General features: G+C 39.5%; 1 protein-coding gene across 4 annotated transcripts in view; it reads left to right on the top strand.

Moving 5' to 3' along the window:
- TMCC3 (transmembrane and coiled-coil domain family 3) overlaps positions 1-14,122 on the top strand; it is a 131,038-nt gene extending 116,916 nt beyond the window's left edge. For all 4 annotated transcript variants that reach the window (XM_079303476.1, XM_079303477.1, XM_079303475.1 and 1 more), the window contains exons 2-4: positions 3,638-4,536; positions 5,994-6,129; positions 8,829-14,122. In XM_079303476.1, the coding sequence (XP_079159602.1) occupies positions 3,638-4,536; positions 5,994-6,129; positions 8,829-9,131 (1,338 nt within the window). In that variant the 3' untranslated portion in view covers positions 9,132-14,122. The remainder of the gene's footprint in view (positions 1-3,637; positions 4,537-5,993; positions 6,130-8,828) is intronic.
- Positions 14,123-19,593: the final 5,471 nt, after the last annotated feature.

The raw sequence follows: 19,593 nt of genomic DNA, 5'->3' as shown, positions 1-19,593 counted from the left end.
AGCAAAGTGTGCATATGAGCTGCTCTATAAAGTGCAGTGGTCTCTCTCCAAAGCCCAAGTTTCTTTTTTTCAGGCTAACATCAGCTGTGGCTATCCCAGGACCATATGCAAATTGGACTTTTTCCTGTTTTTTCCTAGAAGACAGATTGAGGGCATGTCTCTGGTATTTCCTCAGACTATGGGCTAGTGCTTTGACTTCCTGTCTACCTGGTGGTACCACATGTCTCAGGACTGCTGCTTCCCATCTACTGCTAATGCCCAGTTCTCTAGTAATTACCATAATATGAGATGTGTACGATGATTCTTTTTTCTTAAAGTGCTTCTCATTTCCAAAAGGATGGTTCATCCATTTTAACTGTTGGAACTGCTACTCTATGTAAATGTATGTTTCTTTTGGCAACCACAATGAAAATCTTCAAAAATAAAATAAACAACCAATCTCTCAACAACTTCTTTATTATTAACAGCTTGGTGGCCCTGTGAGATGCTGGGGACCCAGGAGTCCCAGAAGGAACAGTGGCACAGATGGCATTCCTCATTTCTTTCTGTTTCATAGCTGGAAGAGCACTCACACGGTCAGGAGATGTGCATTCCCTCTCCTGCACTGGGAGGATTTCAGTCTGCATCCCAGGAGAGGGCACTAGTCCCTGCAGGGATGAGGAAGCATCTCAGACTCCTACTGTGCTCAGTATGGAGAACAAGGCAGTCAATACAGCAGGAAGCGAAGCTAATTCTTCTTATCACAGGATAAAACTTGCAGCAAGAAGGATTTGGGGTAGGATTTGAAGATGGAAATCTTATGTCTTGCAGTAGCATTAGTGCTGAGCTATAAAACAATCACAAACGGATCATCAAAGTACAAGTAAGGTGACACCCCACTTGTCTAGACATACCTGACTCCCCACTGTCTGCTTGCTTTTGATTTAAAGTAACAAAACCCAAAACCCCCAATAACCCTAACCCCCACAAAACCCAACCAACCAGCCCCCACCTAAAATAGAAATAACTCCTTCCCACACTACACATATCCCCCAACAAAAAGGTGTATTACATCAGCAGAGGATTTCAACACCCTCTGTCGCTTGACCCAGTCTTGCAACATGATGGCAGAGGACACCTGCTATTTTTATCCAAATCAGGCATAAAAATATGTTTGGTATTTTATACTTTTTTGTACCCTTAATCAATCCAGTAAGTAAAAAGCCCTACTGCTAGCAGTGCTTTGGGAATTTAAACAAAATTATTTTCTAAACTTCACTGAATTTGAACTGACCTGGGTTTATTGAGGAGCAGATTTGCTTCATGCTAACAGATTTCCTTATGTCCAAAAGCACAGCAGCATTCAGCAGATGTATTCCTTCAATGCTATTGTTCTTTTTATCTGTATTGCTTTTGTGACCTTGAAGTTTCAGGAAGGCAGGGAAAGCTGACCAATAGTGAGCCCAGTAAGGGAGAGGACATAAGGGAGAAGGGATCTGGTTTGGGCTTGTATCCAATTAGTACAATACATTTCTAGACTATTTTTTACTGAGGAAGTAAACACTGCTGTGTAAAGGTTAGATATAAACCCACCCATTCCTGGAAGTTATGTACAGCTTGTCCTGAGTGACATCAGTGATGATCTGTTTTACATACAATTGTGACTAATTACAGTATCATTTTGTGCCAAAGCTTATTAAAAATGTCTTGGTTGTTTGAAGAAATTCTTGTTTTGTACTGAACATTTGGATCCATACCAATTTTTTTAACAAACTGGTAAAGTGTAGATCTGTTAGACCACAGCACTGATATTATCCCTGGAATAGAGTCTTAAAAATCATGATTAACCAATATTCTTCAAAAGAAATTGCTGGCTCCAGAACTCTTTCAGTATGTATTTTTCAAATGCCTTTTTTTTTTTTTTTAGCTATTGGTGAATGTGAATTTTTATGTTACCTGATTTGTGCCCTAAGTGGTGCAGTAGCAAAAGAAAAATCAAGAAAAATTCCCACTGTAATCCTTGGTAATCTATAAGGAAAATAATATAAAGAAGTAGAGATGACCTTGTTTCTGAGAGGGTCAGATGCAGATTTATAGGTGCATCACCCCCTCTGTGTTTGTGCCCCAGCGTGGTACAGACAGAGTGACTCTCCTGATCAGGCTGTGCACCATGCATGGTATTAACAGTAGGACACTTCATCTGGTTACTGAACTTGTATTTTAAGAACAATACAAGAATCCTTGAGTGAATTTCCAAGAAACCTCCCAAAACTGTACAAGGATGGGAAAACAAACATTACAACAATACTTAATGATGGACTTACGGTTTTTTACTTGAGAAAAGATTGAATGGTGATGACTGGACACTACACATAGGTCTGGCTGCATGATCTTCAGTATTATACATCATAATATACACTGTAATTGGAAATCAAACTTTTAACACAGTATCTCAGACATTTTGAAGCAAAGAGTAGTTAAAGCATTTCACAAATGCATTTTTAAAATATACTTTAATATAGCTTCTGCTATATTAAAGCATATATTGCTTTGTTTCTGCAATGGTCTTGCCTGAGGAATTCTCTTGGTTTCCCCTGGTATTAAAGCTCTGAAAACCCATTATGGCTAGAGCATTTAAGCAGTCTCTACAGACATGACACTGTGAAAGCTGCAATGAAATGCACTTTCTTTGTCATACAGGCTAGACCAAGATGATAACAGGGATGAAGCTGTTTTGTTTAGATCATTCTTCTAATGCCTGTCCTGTAACTTTGTATAAGGAAACATTTTAAATGTTTTGTATCTGACTATCTTGCCTTTCTGTTGAGAAAGATAAAATCATCTGTTGTGGTCAGTGTTGTGACTGAGTTGCCTAATTGTTTTTGTTGTGCTTCCAGAGAGCATTTAAGGTGTACAGATCTTATACATGACTGAATGCAGTTTTCTTTCCTGACTTTTTTCCTGTAAATTTCACTCAGTGAACCCCCTATTAAAACAGAATTAGCCAAGCACATCAAGTTGTTGAGCACCTTCATCAAGCTGAAAAGTCAAAAATGGGCCAATACTTTCCCTGTGCTCTCTGCTTTAAAAAATAGCAGTTGCTTCCATCTTGCAGAATGCACTAAATTTTCAAGAGCTTTCTTTCAGCTAGTTTTGCAAAAGCTTCAAATTGTGGGAGGAATTTGAATGGGATGTATCAAAAAAGGCATTAAACCTGAGAAAATATACTGAACACTATAGCACTGCTATACAGGGAGAAATCTGGTTACATCTCCATTGCTATTTGACCACTTCTAAGAGAAAAAATGGAGTGATTATCAGCCATGGTCTCTTTGAAACTCTTAATATATTTAGGAACCTTTTCTAACTAGATATTATTCTCCTTTTGTAGAAAACTGTAAGTAATTCTGTAAGCTATCTCGGATAATTTTCTCTCTAATTCATCTTTATTTTAAGAGAGACAAGCAAATCCTTGGACTGTTTATTAGCCCATAGAAGTCAAGAAAAATGCTGCTTAATTTCAAAGAAAAGTTTATTATGCTTTGCTAGTATAAGCTACTTTATAATGTGTACTTGATATATGTGGAAAAGTAAACTGGATGTTAGATTTTAGAAAGTAGAATTCAAATTCCATTTACCTCCTTTTCTTTTCTCTCAGGTGGAAAGACATGACATGAATACCCTGAGTTTACCACTTAACATCCGCCGTGGAGGTTCTGATACCAACCTGAACTTTGATGTACCAGATGGAGTCCTGGAATTTCACAAAGTCAAACTCAATGCAGATAGCTTGAAACAGAAAATCCTCAAGGTTACAGAGCAAATCAAGGTTGAACAAACAGCTCGGGATGGAAACGTGGCTGAGTATTTGAAACTGGTAAACAGCGCAGACAAGCAACAGGCTGGGCGCATTAAGCAAGTCTTTGAGAAGAAGAACCAGAAATCTGCCCACTCCATTGCCCAGCTGCAGAAAAAATTGGAACAGTATCACAAAAAGCTCAAGGATATTGAACAAAATGGATCTTCCAAAGCTACCAAGGATACTTCCAAAGATAACTTGAAAGATGTTCAACATGGAAAGTCTCGTAGCAGTGGGCACGGAGCAGAGAGCAGCAAGTCGGGTGTGCCGGGCGTATCTTTGACACCACCTGTCTTTGTTTTCAGCAAGTCTAGAGAGTTTGCCAACCTGATCCGAAACAAATTTGGTAGTGCAGACAACATTGCTCATCTCAAAAACACCCTGGATGAATTTCGGCCAGAAACGAGCTCTAGAACCTATGGGGGCAGTGCCACCATTGTTGCCAAACCAAAATATGTTAGTGATGATGAATGCTCAAGTGGGACCTCTGGATCAGCAGATAGCAATGGGAATACTTCCTTTAGTCCTGCTGTGGCAAGTACCCTGGACAGCCAAGGAAAGCTTTCCATGATTTTGGAGGAACTAAGGGAAATCAAGGAGACACAATCCCAATTAGCTGATGATATTGAGAATTTAAAAACCCAGTTTAAAAGAGACTATGGCTTCATTTCTCAGATGCTACAAGAGGAAAGATATAGGTACTTTTTTTTAACTGTTCTCTTGAAATGATTTTTGCATGAGTATAGAAACTATTTGGAAGGTGTGTGTGTGAGAGAGAAATTTCAGAAGCAAAGAGGAAAAAATAATTCCAATCAATATCTGGTACCAACATGTTTAATTCCTTCCAGCAACTGAAAATTCACATAGAATATTTATATTTCCTATGTAATGGTGCAGTGCCCTTTGCCTTTTGTCTGATCAGAAAACTTTCTCCTCTGTCATAGTTTTTATGTGAATTATGTGAGTACTGCGTATAGGAGATCCCAATGGTTTTGTAGCTGATGGAAGGATTTTCATCTAATGTGACTCAAAAAAGTTAAATCAGTCTGTGGTGTAGCAGAACTGACAGACAGCTGATAAGTATACCCTTGACTCCTGAGTGCCTTGGCTGAATACTTCTCACACACATTGCTATTTTGTGAATGCAATGTCACCCTGTACCCTGGTGTAACACACAGCTGGGAGATGTCGTTTTAAGTGCTGTAGCACAACTTTGTCTTGCATTTGTTACTTGACAATTAATTCCTTTATCATCCTCTGTGAAAAGTGGATGATATGTTCTACAGAGGGCTTTCACCTGCTGTACCTACATCCCATTTTTCCTATGGCTTGTTAAAGTGACAGGCAATTCTTGAAGTCTCTATTACACCAGTGGGCAAAATCTTGGTATGAAGGGCAATATTTCATGTTTCCCTTGCTTATAGTTCTCAAAATACAACAAAAGGCTTCATACCATGTGGTGATATAGGGAGGAAAGAACAATGAAAGTGGCCTGCTGAACTTATGACTTGGTTTCAGGAGAAGGCAGAGTGACCTTTTCTGGCAGCTCTCCACCCATAAAATCTCAAGCCTCCTGCTACCCATTTCTAGACAATTTTGCCTCCATAATTTTTGTGCTGACTGCAGTGTTTTTCTGTTTGTGTGTTAAATCAAGTGACAAACTCACCAAAAAAATGTAGTTTGCTGATGATTTACTTGAACTGCTTTACCATGTAGAAGCATGCCAGAACAGACTGTACAGACCCTGCAGTTGTGTATGAGAGAGAACATATTTTTCCTGTCATTACTTGTGAGCTATTAACTGGCTCAAACTTACTTATGAAACCATATCTTCTGGGCTAAATGAAGACTGAAAAATATGAGTTCAATATCCTTAACCACTGTTTATATTTAATCTAATTTGCCAATGATATACAAATATTTGCTTTTTAGCACCTACTGCCAGCAAGAAGCACTCAAAAAAGGCTTTCAGATTACTGAGTAAGTGTTTATGGAAAGTTTGCAAAGTTTTACTGATTTCTATATGTGCTTTGTAATGCCAGTCAGATGAATTCATCATATACTGAGAAATTACCATTTAAAATGTGCAATTGTTTTCATGATTTGGCATTACTTGAATAGAAGGCACTAAATTTAGACTTCTTTTCCTAATAAGATACGAAAGATTGGAAGACCAGTTAAATGACCTCACTGACCTTCATCAACATGAGACAGCAAACTTGAAACAAGAGCTAGCCAGCATAGAGGAGAAGGTGGCGTATCAGGCCTACGAGCGATCACGAGATGTTCAGGTACTTACTTTCCTTATCATAATCTTCTAGCATTTTGTAGGAATCTTGTACCATGAAACACTCACATTTTTGTACATCTTTTTAATAAGGAATATGGGGAAAGATAGAAGACCATATTTTCTCTGTTTTAAGGTGAAAACCCAGCACATTGAATCAGTGATGGTCTCCATTTCTTTCTCTGGATTCAGGATTTTTTCTGCTGGAACTGATGATATGGCCTAGGCAGGTTGTGGTTGAAGAATGACCAGTTTTAATTTCTTTCACAGAGGAGGAAGGAATTGAGTCTCATTGTATTGTGTGACATATCACTTTTGACAATGTCCTGACACAAACTTCTTGCTCAGACTTTCTCCAATATGTAGTTTCGTCACTGGCTAAAACATCAAGGTTTATTATTAATTGAGCTTAGGGTAAAAAGTAAGAGAAATTATTTATAAATAGACTTTTAGATTTGCAAATTATAATTAAAGAGTTTTAAGCCATGGCCACAACCACCTCTATAATCAAAGCTGTGGGGTGTCTTCACTTTAGTGATCAGTTGTAGTCATATCTGACTTCAATCAAAAGCCAGTAATAATGTCTACAAGTATGTCCTGACAGCCTGTAGTTACATACATACTTGAATATTTATATACAAGCTCTTACATAGTGCATAACATTTGCACTCAAAGTCTGAGGAAGTGGTGAAAAATGATGACAACAATTTATGCCTTACCTATTAATGAACAACTGAGGAATGCTCAAAGACTGTCTTCATATTGGCTCAGACAGTAAAAGAACCTGAAACCTGTATACACCTGTGCTCACATTTCTAAACAGATAAGAGTGCAGGCAGCAGGATGATCACAGTTTCCTGACTGTAATTTAGGAAGCTCCTGGGAACAAAGTGAGAAAGGGATGGTACTGAATCTAAGCATGTCATAGGTTTCATTGTAGGTTTAAACAAGAGACGTCTCTCACAGATTTAAAGAAAAGAGGGCTCCTTTTTGTGAAGCCATCTTGAGGATGTAAAAACGTAATGAAACTTGAGTTGTCCAACAGAAGGGCTGTGAAACATTTCCTAACTCATTAGCAAAATCCTGGAGGGGTGTCAGAGACTTAAATGATTTCTGCAGGGGTGTCATAGACTCCTAATTGAAGTGCTATATTGATACAACCTTGTTTCTTTTATCTCTGTACAGTTGGGCCCATTTAAACCTATCTCTTTGGGGCTTTGGAAAACTATCTAAAATAGAGTAAAAGGATTTAAGCTCTGGATATTTTGAGTAACAGCCTAACCCTGTCGCTAAAGAATGTGCAGATAGTTTTAAAGACTTGTTCAGCCTCTCAGTGCAGAGCTGCAGGTATCAGACTTTTGCAGCTGCCCTTTCTCTAAAGCAGCACAAGACAATTTGAGGATAGAGTGGAAGAAAGACCAGGGAAGTTCATTTGTGTGTAGTGGAGAACATGCCTGAGCCGTAACAGATTTTGTGCCACCCATTAAGAACTGTCTTCTATATTATTACTAATTCCTAGAGCAGTGGAAGGAAGCAGTCTTGTGTAAGGCACTGTGCCACACTCTCTGTGATGACCTTGGTGCCTGGCTAGTCCTTGGTAAGCCAGTTCAACTTGCTGAAACAATGAAGAACTGACCCAGCAAGGGAAAGCTGATAACTCTCTGGGTGTTCATACAGAGAAGTTTGGTTTGAAACAGCTTACTGTGTGATCAGGTGAACAACCTTACTACTGCAAGGAAAATATATGGAGTTTGAAAGTGGGGAAGAAAGTAGGGATGCTGGAGTGTTGGTTTTCTTTGTCACACAGTGGTAAAAGATTATGTCAAGCTGATCAATCTCATTAAATTGTAGCTTTGCACCATGTTACACAGCAGTGTCCAAATCCCAACTCCATCAAAAAGGTGGCATTTTAGCAAATAAGCGAGGCAGTTGGAAGTTTTTCTATGTTTTGCTTTGGGAGGGCTTAAGCATGGGGGTAGTGTCTTTAGGAAACATTTTACTCAGACCACTTTTAGTCCGTTCTCAAGCAGAAGAGAAAGGTCTGCTTTCTTCAGAACAAATTGTGAAGCAGAATAGATCATGTGAGAGAGAATCCCATAAAAGCATCTCCACAGTTGTTCATTGTCTTCACACTGATAGAGGGAGAAGGCCAGATCTCACAGAGGACTCAAGCCCAGCATTGTAGGATGGGTAGCTTTGAGAGCAAAATTAATGTAGACCATAGAGGCAGTGCAAACCAAGTGCTGCATGTTGCAAAGTAGGTTTAATGACTATCACAGCAAGCCCACCCTAATGTTTTCTATAAAATATACAAAGAAACTAACTTTCTTGCTGTTTTGATGAAGTGATGGTTGCTGTGGCAACAGCTTTACTATTACTTTATATCAACAGTATATATAGGAAACAATTGTCATGAGCATTGAAGTTGTGATACTGTTTCTCAAGCATAAAAAAAACTAAACCTACATTTTGGACAGTGTTGTTAGACTTGATTATGGCTAACCAAACAGTGACACACTCATTCAGACATATATGTGCATTTATTTTTTTAAAAGTTGGTGGCACATTGAAATTTTAGCAGTCTATAACAAATTGCACTTCTAATCTAGCTGATGGATGGCTCTGCAACTAAAATGTTAAGAAACATTTTAGAAACATAAGAAGGGAAATATGGCTGCCCTAATTCTTGTTTTCTATCTCCAGGAAGCTTTGGAATCATGCCAGACCCGGGTTTCCAAACTGGAGCTCCATCAGCAGGAACAGCAAGCACAGCAGTCTGAAACAGTTAATGCCAAAGTGCTCCTGGGGAAGTGTATAAATGTTATCCTGGCCTTCATGACTGTCATCTTAGTGTGTGTTTCTACTATTGCAAAGTTCATTGCTCCTATGATGAAGAGCCGTTTTCATATCATCTGCACTTTTTTTGCAGTGACACTGCTGGCAATATTTTGTAAAAACTGGGATCATATCATTTGTGCTATAGAAAGGATGATTATACCAAGATGAAGCTGTTGGACTGGCTTTTTTTTGGTTTTGTTTTGGTTTTTTTAAATTTTTTATTTTTTCCCTCTCTTTTTTCCCCCTCCCTGTTTTTTAAGCACTGTGTCTACACAAATTCTGGTGTAAATATATAAAGTAATAGTTGGCAGTCAGTTGCCTGTTAAATCTGATTTTGTCTAACTGGCTATATCTGTGATGAACTGCTCACTTAAGTCAGTCTTCTGCCTTAATCCAAAAGGTTTTCCACTTTCCAAACCCATACCCACAAAAGATGGTATGATCATCTGGGGGGGATCCCAGCAACTCCAAGTGTCAGGTGTGCTTTTTACCAGGCTAGAGTGCAAAGAGTGTGATTAAGAGGGAGTGCCATAATGTTTACCAGCTCTGTTAGACTGATAGTTAATTTTCTCTCTGAATACAACTAGAGTGATAAGCCAAACTATGTTTCATGTGTGTTGATAGTTCTAGATTCTAAATTAATGAGTATCATTACATGGGATTTTGAGTTTTCAAGACTAACAAAACATGATGCTCTGCTAGTAACTTTTTGCAGAGTTTATTGTTTTTAAATTACACCAGTGATGACTATTGATCACAGTTAGCTCTAGTTCTGTCCCAGCACTGTTCCTTATCACATTCAGGAAACACATACATACATGTGGCATAAGATTTCCAAATATGGACTGAATTGAATTATAAGATCCCCAAGCAACTTTGTAAAGGAGTTAAGAAGCAAGTAACTGGTATGTAAGTTTTCATCCACACCAAAGCATTCACTTGATCAAGTCCTGCAACCTGCAAGGGGAAAGAAGTACATAGAAAGGCAACATTGAGGTTAGCCTCTGTTAGCACTGAATTATTGGGGTGTTCTAACAGAATACAAAGCATACAGGTGGTGGGACCCTGGGTACAGTGGATTTCTTTCTTCTGTCAGATTAAAGAATATGGCAGAAGCATAAGGGAACAGCTTCTTAAGGGGAGCAGGGAGTTAACCTTCTGTAAATATAGGAACTGTAGACACTCTCAACAGACATTCCAGAAGATAATGTATTAACATGCAGTACCACTATTAGGAAACAGGGTTGGGCTTTTTTTGCCACTGGAATTTATTTTGCTTGATTTAAGAACTGCAAAAAAATTTTCCTGAAATCAGCTTGGCTTTCAGCCATGATGCAAAACAAGATCTTTATTAATAACAAACAAATAAAAAACACCACAAAACAAACCATCACAACCAGAATTATTCTCCATTAAGTAAAAAAACCAGTGTCTCCAATTATTTGATGTTCAGTGTTAGTAACTGTGAAAATAATTGTCATGACATATTTTCAGTTGCAGTATTTTTTATGCTGTTATTATGGGAGGGAGAACATAGTTTGATGTGTACATTTCTTTTTAATCAAGTGCAATAGTTGGTATAGAAGTTGTGAAGACCTTATTCTGAGGAAAGGGAGTGGGTGAGGGGAAGGCAGGGAAAAACTTTGACATTTTACCACAGTCAGATACACAGTGAATTGTTACCATTTGTGGCTTCAGGAACTGAAGAAAGGACAGAATTAACATAATAAATAATGATATAACTCAGCATTTAGAAAATACAATTAAAATACTTACAAATATTTAAATAATTCTTTATATGTGCTAAGTCTTTGAACTGAGAATCAGGAAGGACTGTGCTGGTTTGCAGTCACTGGAAATAGATCAGATCAGGCACACCCATGTTATCCTAACCCAGCCCTACCTCATCTCAAGAGGAAAGTGGAGTGGAAACCAAAAACCAAACAAACAGGAGCCCAAACAAGACCAACAAGTGGTTCTGATCCTAAGAATGCTGTGGCTCTTCATGGTGTTTTCTTGCCATCTCTGTTATTATCTCCATTCTTCAGCTTGCACAGCTAACTTCTGCATTGGCCTCTTGAGAAAATAGTTCAGCATTTTGTTAAATGGATTCAGAAGAGTAGATGTGCAAGAAAGGAATACCATGTGTTTACATAAGAAAAACTCCTTTGCCCATTGCATGATTATTTGATTAATCTGCCTATTGATATGATTATTCATATAATCCTCCCAGTGCTATTTCATGTAGTTGAAATGTTTCATCAGGTAGCCTCAAGGACAGGCAGGAAAAATGTTAGTATTTTTCTTATAACAAAGGAATTGTTGGTGTGATACAACCTGGGAATGTGAAGGCTTCTGCTCCAAGGACATCTAATTATTATTCTGGAAGATGGCCTCAGTGCAAAATGAGAGTAGAATCTAAAATCGATGGCTCTACAAAAGATTGCTTGCTGTCTTCATAGAATCTGACTGGGCCTAAATTCTAAATTGGAAACAGGAAGGTCTTGCATTTCCATATTGACTTTACATCTTGCAGGGGATGCAGAAAAAGCTATAAAGGCTGCATAATGTGAGTTATGTAAATTAAAACAACCTAATTGGTGAATGGGTGCATCACTTCTCTGGGTTATTGTCTCTGCTGGGTTTAAATCACTGGAGGATATGACACACATCAAAAAAGTAATAAAAAATGCAAAGTGAAGGGCAAAAGCCTGTTTTTGAGTGAAACTGTTGTAGTTTTGCACAGTGAGACTGCAGTGCCAGGAGCTCTGCCATGTGGAAGGCCTCCCAAGGAGGGAGGTCTCCCATCCTGCCTTTGCCCTCCCATTTCCTATCTTGTGCTCACACTGGTATGTGGTGAAGTCTTCCATATGCCATGTTAGCTCACTAGACTGGAAGAAAAACCTGGTGAAAGAGGTAGATGGTTCTCCACATCTAGAGACTTAAAGGGCTGGTGAAAAGGTCTCATGAGTATGAAGTTGGGATTTTAAAGGAGATGAGCCTTTATCTTCTTGTTGCAGTGAATCATTAGCTGTCTCTAAAACTGGGCTCCAGGCAGACTCTCTGCAGTGTAGACAAGTTCTCCCTAGTTTTTTCCTACAGGGAGCAGATACAAACAGCCCCATGTGGTGGCACAGGCTAGCCAGCTGTGTCTGTACCCGGGATCAAGAGAAGGCTGGTGCCTGATGCCTCTGCCATTAGCTTCAGTATGGACATCACTTCCCCCCTTAGGCTGAGATTATGTATTTTTCATAGTATCTGTATCTGGCCTGCAGTGTGAGCTCTGCTTCCTGTGAAAGCATACCTAGGCCAACCCAAAGAACTGCAGTTTTCCTAATGAGAACTCTGTTCAGCTTCTCAATCAATTAACCGTGTTCTGTCAGGATACCACTTGCTTTTATATTCTCATACAACACATCATGCATTCTTAGGATACTCCTTACACCTACTCATCATGAGCCTCTAAAACACTCCCACTCAACAAAAAGTTGCCAGACAGTGTTTTTTCTGCTTAGTGCTGCCTGGTAGGCAAGTATTTCTCTTCAGTTTGGTAGTAGTTCTCTGATGGAAAAGCCCTTCAATAAGTTGTTAATACTTGTTCTATAGGCTTTTGGCAGCTTTTGCTTGGAGGTTTCTGGAGAATCATTTTCTTATGAAAGTTAGCACAATTTTCCTAATTTCTCCTATTTCAGCATTCAGGACTAAAAATTGTCTAATGGATCCCTCTGATAACTTCAACTACAATTCCATTATTGTTGAAAGCCCAATTAGTGATTGGCAGGACTGATCCAGACCCAGTTTAAATTCCTTCTTTTTTCTGCTTTACAGTATATGAATTCATGCAACTTCTCATTTTATTGCACTCCTGTGATGTCTGTTTGCTCTGAATTCTTTAAGGCACTAAAAAATTTCACTTCATTTTAGTTTAATATCCAAATGTTTGTGTTATGCAGTGCCTCTGCTGCAGGACATCTATCAGTAGAGATTTGATGTCGGCACTCCAGGAAGGATATGTAAAAGCCAGTGGCTTTCTTTGAACAAATCATGACTGCTTATCTGGAGAATATCAATGCAAAAGATGAAGACAATTTGCTGTAGGAAAGATACATGATCAACTTACCAGAAGTTGAAGTTAGACAAATCCAGTGTAAGCATAAGGTTCAGTTTTTTCAATCATAAGGGTTGCTGGGTAATTATTAGCTACTGAATGACATAATTAACAAGGACTCCAACATTTGAATTAGTTCAGGCTTATGTTGATACAAAGTTAACTGCATAATAACATCATTGAACAAGAAATTCCGGAAAGAAACAAGAAAACACACAAGCTTGTGGTTTACTTAGAAGGTACAAGAGCAAATTTTCTTGTTTGGTTGTTTTTGTTTTGGGAAACAAAAACACTGTGATAGAGACAGTTTACTGCTGAATTCAATGATACTGCAGAAGATAAGCAGAGATAAATGTAATTAAACACTTCAATTTCAATAGCAGAATTTAAACCCTTCTGAAGGTCCATCTAGGACTAGCAATCAGGTAAATTTATTCTCCACTATTTTAAATTAACGAAATATATATCTGCTTTCTTCATTCACCATCATGCCAGAACATGGCCTTTAAGCACAGGAGATTATAAAGGGCTTGTTTTCAGCTAAAGTTGGAATGATCTCTTTGATGCTAATCCTGCACAAAGTATCAGACAATTTTACATTGCAACAGTGAAAGACTAAGCTAAGTTTTATTTTAGTCAATGAAATGGCTTATTTTCCCTGAAAAAGCCAACTGAGATGATGCTGTATATAAGGACTGCATGAGGCCAAGTCAAACTGTCTTGTATGGTTGATTTGCTGTACGTTTAGCATATTAAGTTGTACTATTGTTGGAAAGTTTTGCACAAAGCCACCTTTCCTTTTTACCCAGAGAACCTGTGTCTGGTAGTATCAAAGTGTACCAAAAATTGTCTGCTTTTATTGACTAAAGTTGATTGTCTTGGTGTGTGACCTGCAATGTTCCTCATACTATTTCCATTTTGTGCAGCACTGTGGAAAGATTCAACTATGAAAAATGTAATTTTTGTATATTTGGTTGTGTAGTCATGACTGCCTCTAAGGTGCCATTAACATTTTTTAAAATAAAAATATTTACATTTATTTGCTGATGAATACTGTCTGCTACACTTTGTCTGATCACTCAAACCCTTATTGGTTTTCTTTTCTCAGAAACAAATTATTCAATTGACAGTGATAAAATTAACCCATTGAGCATAAGGCCCAGTTTTAATATACTGACAAATCTGAGCATTCTGTTCTGCTGCATTTTTGACCAAAACCTATTGAGTTTCACTTACAGTTGTGACATGACAAAACTGCAAACATCAAAGTACGTATCATCATTGCTTTTATCCATAGCTTATGTGACATTTGCTGTGCAAATGTTGTGCTGTTGTGCCAAGCAGCTGGACTCACTTTGGATTTTTCTTTTCAACTTAGAATCAGAAACTTAAGAAGTATTGTTATGTTACTGTCAGAAACCTTGATCACATGTGCCAAAAAATAACATAGCTGACGTAAAGCAAAGCATTTGCATTTATTATTCATAAAGCAGAGGTCTTGTCAGCTGGCACTGGCAGCCACTGGGAATGATGGTTTTTTTATTCCAAGAACAGAGCAGAAACAGTGCCATGACAGATTGCTTTGCAATCACACTGTACTTCCTATTTTCTTCTATTTGACAAAATGGCACGGAGACTGCTGTGTCACCTGCAGACTCCAAGGTCTTGTCATGCTGAGTTTCACATAGTTCCTGGAAATTGTTCTAGAATAAGGCTAAGTGCATTCACAAACAGCAGCTTGTCTCACAACACTAATGATTTTGCCCATTTCTCGCATGAGCTGAATAACCCCTGCTAACCAGGCAAACTAGACATAAAAAAAATGCACCTCACTCATCATCAGTTCTCTCAGTTGCTCAAAACTCTGGCTTTGGAGAGTGCACAGCACACCCTGGTAACTGCTTTAACACCCAAAATTAGAAAGGCAGAGAACAAAATACAACAGTTCTGTTTAACAGCACAGAAAGAGAAGTGTCACTTGCCACAAGAAGCACCCACTATGCAGTGTTATTGATCACTGGATGAAAACAATTAACCCTTACCAGCAGCATATTCTGAAAATACTTCATGTTGGTGCCTCAAATAACTCCAAGAACCAAAGTGGTGTGACTGTGCCAGAAACCACCTGAAGGCACCCAAGACTTTATCTGCAACACCCAGAACTTCCCTGAACTAGCTGGTTGAGGCAGTGCTAGCAGAGCAGTTTATAAACTTAGTGATAAATTCTTCCTGAATGTGTGTGCTTATTTCTCTGCTTCTACTTCTTCAGAAGGTGCAGCAGTCAAACAGCAGGTTCTGCCTCCCCTGGCAACTAGCACTGCACTGATGTAGTTGAAAGGAGAAATTTCCACACTCTTCAATTCCTGTTTGGACTGTGACTTAGGTGACAACTCATTAGTTTTGTGAAGTTGCCTAGTGGATCGATGCTATGTCACCTTTTATGTGTAGCCTACCAGATTCAGACAGAAGCAAGGTGGAGAGGCTGAACTACTGGGCAGGCTGGTGCTAGTCACGTGTGGGGTTCTGCAGGACTCTTCAATCTAATTAACAGCTTGGATGCAGGACTCAAAGGAATACTAAATAAATTGGCCAATGGCACTAAACTGGGAGGAGCTGTCGATTCCTTTGGGGTCAGAGAGGTCCTGCAGAGAGATCACAACAAATTAGAGATGGGCAATCACCAACCAAATGAAGCTTAACAAGGGAAAGTGCCAGATTGTGCACCTGGGACAGGGCAATCCTGGTTATGTGTGTAGAATGGGGAATGAGAGGCAGCCCTGCAGAAAGGGACTGGGGCTCCTGGTCAATGGCAAGCTGAACATGAGCCAGCAGTGCCCTGGCAGCCAGGAGGCGCCAGACAACCTGGGGTGTCCTGGGGGCATCAGGCACAGCATGGCCAGCCAAACAAGGGAGGGGATTGTCCCCTCTGCTCTGCACTGGGGCAGCCTCACCTCGAGTGCTGGGGGCAGTTCTGGGTGCCACAGTATAAAACAGACATTCAGCTATTAGGAAACATCCAAAGAAGGGCCACTAGGATGGTGAAGGGGCTGGAAGGGCAATCTTATGAGGACTGGCTGAGGACACTTGGTCTGTTCAGCCTGGAGGAGACTGAGAAGAGACCTCACTGCAGTCTGCAGCTTCCTGGTCATGAGGGCAAGTGGAGGGGCAGACACTGATCTCTTCACTCTCATGACCAGTAACAGAACTTGAGGAAATGACATGAAACTGAGTCAGGGCAGGTTTATGTTGGATATCAGGAAAACATTTTTTTAACCAGAGGGTGGTTGAGGACTGGAAGTGGTAACAGCACCAAGCCTGGCAGAGCTCAAGAAGGGGCTGGAAAACCCTCTCAGACATATGGTGTGACTCCTAGAGAGTCCTGTGCATCTGATGAGTGTCTTCCAAGTCAGCATATTCTATGATTCTGTGATACCCACAGCTTAGGACAAGCTTGAAGCCGGCCAATGCTGAGCTTCTGAAAGAAGTAAAGACATGCTTTTGACAGAAACTTTAGGAATTGAGCTTGCATTTGATCCCTTCAGCTGCTGACTGTGTGGTTCTACCCACCTGTGTGTGTAAATTTGGAAAAACTCTTTGCTTATTGTGGCCAGAATGCAATCAATCTAATGGCAATGAAAGCACAGTCAGGACTGAAGCCTGTAATACATGAAAACAATATACATGGGGAAAAACCCTTGAAGCCTAAAAAATTCCCTTTATATTTTTTCTGTTGAATACCATTTTAATGAGTTGGTACTGGTCGGGAGAACATCCTTTTCCTCTGTAGTCATAGACACTTTGGGTAAAGACAGAAGAACAGCATGACATACTGTACATCCAGGCTGAACAGAAAGGGAGAGAACACAATGGCTGTGTGGTCAGCAGTTCCATACAACTTGTCTGCCTGAGTAATAGTTTAATAAACTGCTTTAGGCTTTATACCCACTGATGTCCTCTATGCTAAAAATTGTACTCTGGCCCTACTGAGCTTAATTGTAGAAACCCCTCTGAGTTTAACTGGGCAGCACTTATAGCACTATGGCAATTAAAAGCAATTCTGTCTTTTGACTTTGTAATGCCAAAAATATTAATTTTCTCAGGCAATCTACCCACCAGAATGTATGGTTTTAAGTCTCTACCACAAATAGCACACTTAGTTACAGACATGTCTGCCACAATTGTATGGGACAGTGAAACTATTTGGATGCTTTCAGGATCTGCTGACTCAGATGCTGAACAGAGCTTGTACTCCCAACATTAATTCCCCACTTGGCCTCTATCCTGCCAGGCAGGATTCAGGTCAAGGTGACATAGACTAAGCATGGATTAAACTACAGGTACAACCAGCAGCATGTGTACATAACAACAAAACCTTGTCTAAAGATATGCCATTGGGTGACAGGAGCTTGAGGATTTATCTAATCTAGCAAGTACTTTCAGCTTGCTCAACTAAGGCAGCAAAGAAGTCTAAATAAGCTTTCAAACCCAAGACATTTTCTGACCATACTTTCTCAGTATACTCCTCCAAAGACTCTATCTGCAAAATGCCTAGAAATATTTTCCTGAGCTTCTCCACATATTTTACAGCTCTTTATGCATTGCTTTCTTTGTGTGAGGATGAATCTTGCTGTTCTGTGAAATGTTGATCTGCTCAGAAATAATATAATAGACATTTAAAGAGTCACAAATAATTTCTAATACCGTTGATCAAAAAAAAAAACAAAAACCCCAAAACAAAACAAACCCGCCTATGTTGTGGGAGATGTTTCAAAAAGGGGAGTTTGCCACTGTTAGAATAATCCTTTTTTAATATAAAGGTGTTATACATGTTTGCTTTACGTAATGATTAGAAGAGAAATCAAACAAACCAACCCCAGAATGTGGATCCCCTCTCTCCCCAACAGGATGGCTTCACATTTACTTCTCTCTCATTTCCTCCCCTTATTCGTCTAGTAATATTTAAAGTCCTAATTTTCAGGCTGTTTCTTCCTCTTGCTGTCCAGATCCATCTCTTGATTGACCCTCTTTTCTCACTTTGCTGTGCACATTAGCCTCACTTCTACTCCTGCAAGCTCTGCTTTCCATTCCTCCTTCCTTCAGCCATTTCCTCCTTGTGCCCTTGAACTCCATCTCAATTCTTGCTTTTCCTCTCTTTTCTGGTACTCTGCAAGATTCCCATCTGAGTCACCCCAGCAGCCCTCCTTTTAAACCAGCAGAGGCAGGATGGTCACTGTGATGAAGAAGATCCCATTACCATCCACGTCAGAACTGCTGGCCACCAGTGAGTAACTGGAATTATCTGACTCAGTGGGTCTCGGAAGGAAACAAGCACCCTTCTCTGATCAACGTGAAATACATGGAGGCAAAAATAAAGTAACACAATTCCCACCATCTTGAGTTATCCTCTTGTTATCCTCTTAGAAAAAGATTACACATTGGAAATACTTGCACAATAATTATTCCCTAAATTAGCTGGCATGAGACACCCAACCCTATCTGTTGATTTTAGTTACTTAAATAATTTCAGATTTTGTAGGGGTTTTTTGCTATCTTCCCTGCAGAGCTCACACTGATCGATCTAGATTCTTGGTGTTCTCATGTAAATGAATTGTTTTCCAGTATATTATAGCTGTGTAATCCTGCTATGAACAGACACTAATAGAACCAAAGAAAGAACCTGTGCCATTCTACCATTCCTGTTAATGCAGCTGTAAAAATGATAAAGACTTCTGTTTGGTCTTAGTTTTTATTTATAGAGCTGATAGTGGAAAAAAAATTTTAAAAACCAGAACAATTTGGATACAGAAAATGAGAGTGCAACTTTCTAGAAAGATTTCTTTGCAGGGTAAAAGTGTTCAGATCTGTGGCTTTTAATGTTCATCTTTTAATCAAAATTTGTTTTGAATAAAAATTAATTTTTAATTCTTTGCAGAATCTCGTGGTGTCATTTATTTCCCTATAGGTGTGTACATTGGTATAGATGGAACAGTTGGTATTTCACTTCTAACATTGCAACAAGTGCAGCATTCACGTAAACCTGCACAGTGACATAGGACTGCACAGACGGACAGAGAAGCGCTAAGTTTCCTGTGGAAATCATGGATTTAGAATTTAATTAGCTCGCAGCCACCTCTGGGGAGTGACTGCAGCTGTAATCTCCAGCTGCTGGTAAATGTGACATTTGGCTTGGGGGCTTTTTTGTCTTTTCTTTTGGGTATGAGTGTGTGTGTCATCACCAATACCCGCCTCCTAATATACTAATTGAAAACAAGTTTAATCCTTATTAAAGCGCTGTTAGCATTATTAGAGGAACTCCAGCGCCCATCAGGACGTTCAATCTCTTGCTTCATCCAAAGAGATTCAGAGGGAAAATGAGGATGTTTACGAGCAGACGGTATTAGTATTTCAGCCGATCTCTGAGCGAGAGCGGCGGCCCCGGGGCGCTGAGGGCCCGGCCCGCCATGACGGAGCCTCCCGTCTCCCGGGCAACGCTCCCAGCGTGCCCCGCGCGCCGCGAGCCCG

This window comes from Erithacus rubecula, assembly GCF_903797595.1.
Source record: "Erithacus rubecula genome assembly, chromosome: 4".
Classification (NCBI taxonomy): Eukaryota; Metazoa; Chordata; class Aves; order Passeriformes; family Muscicapidae; genus Erithacus; species Erithacus rubecula.
This window is presented reverse-complemented; position numbering and strand designations above follow the sequence as displayed.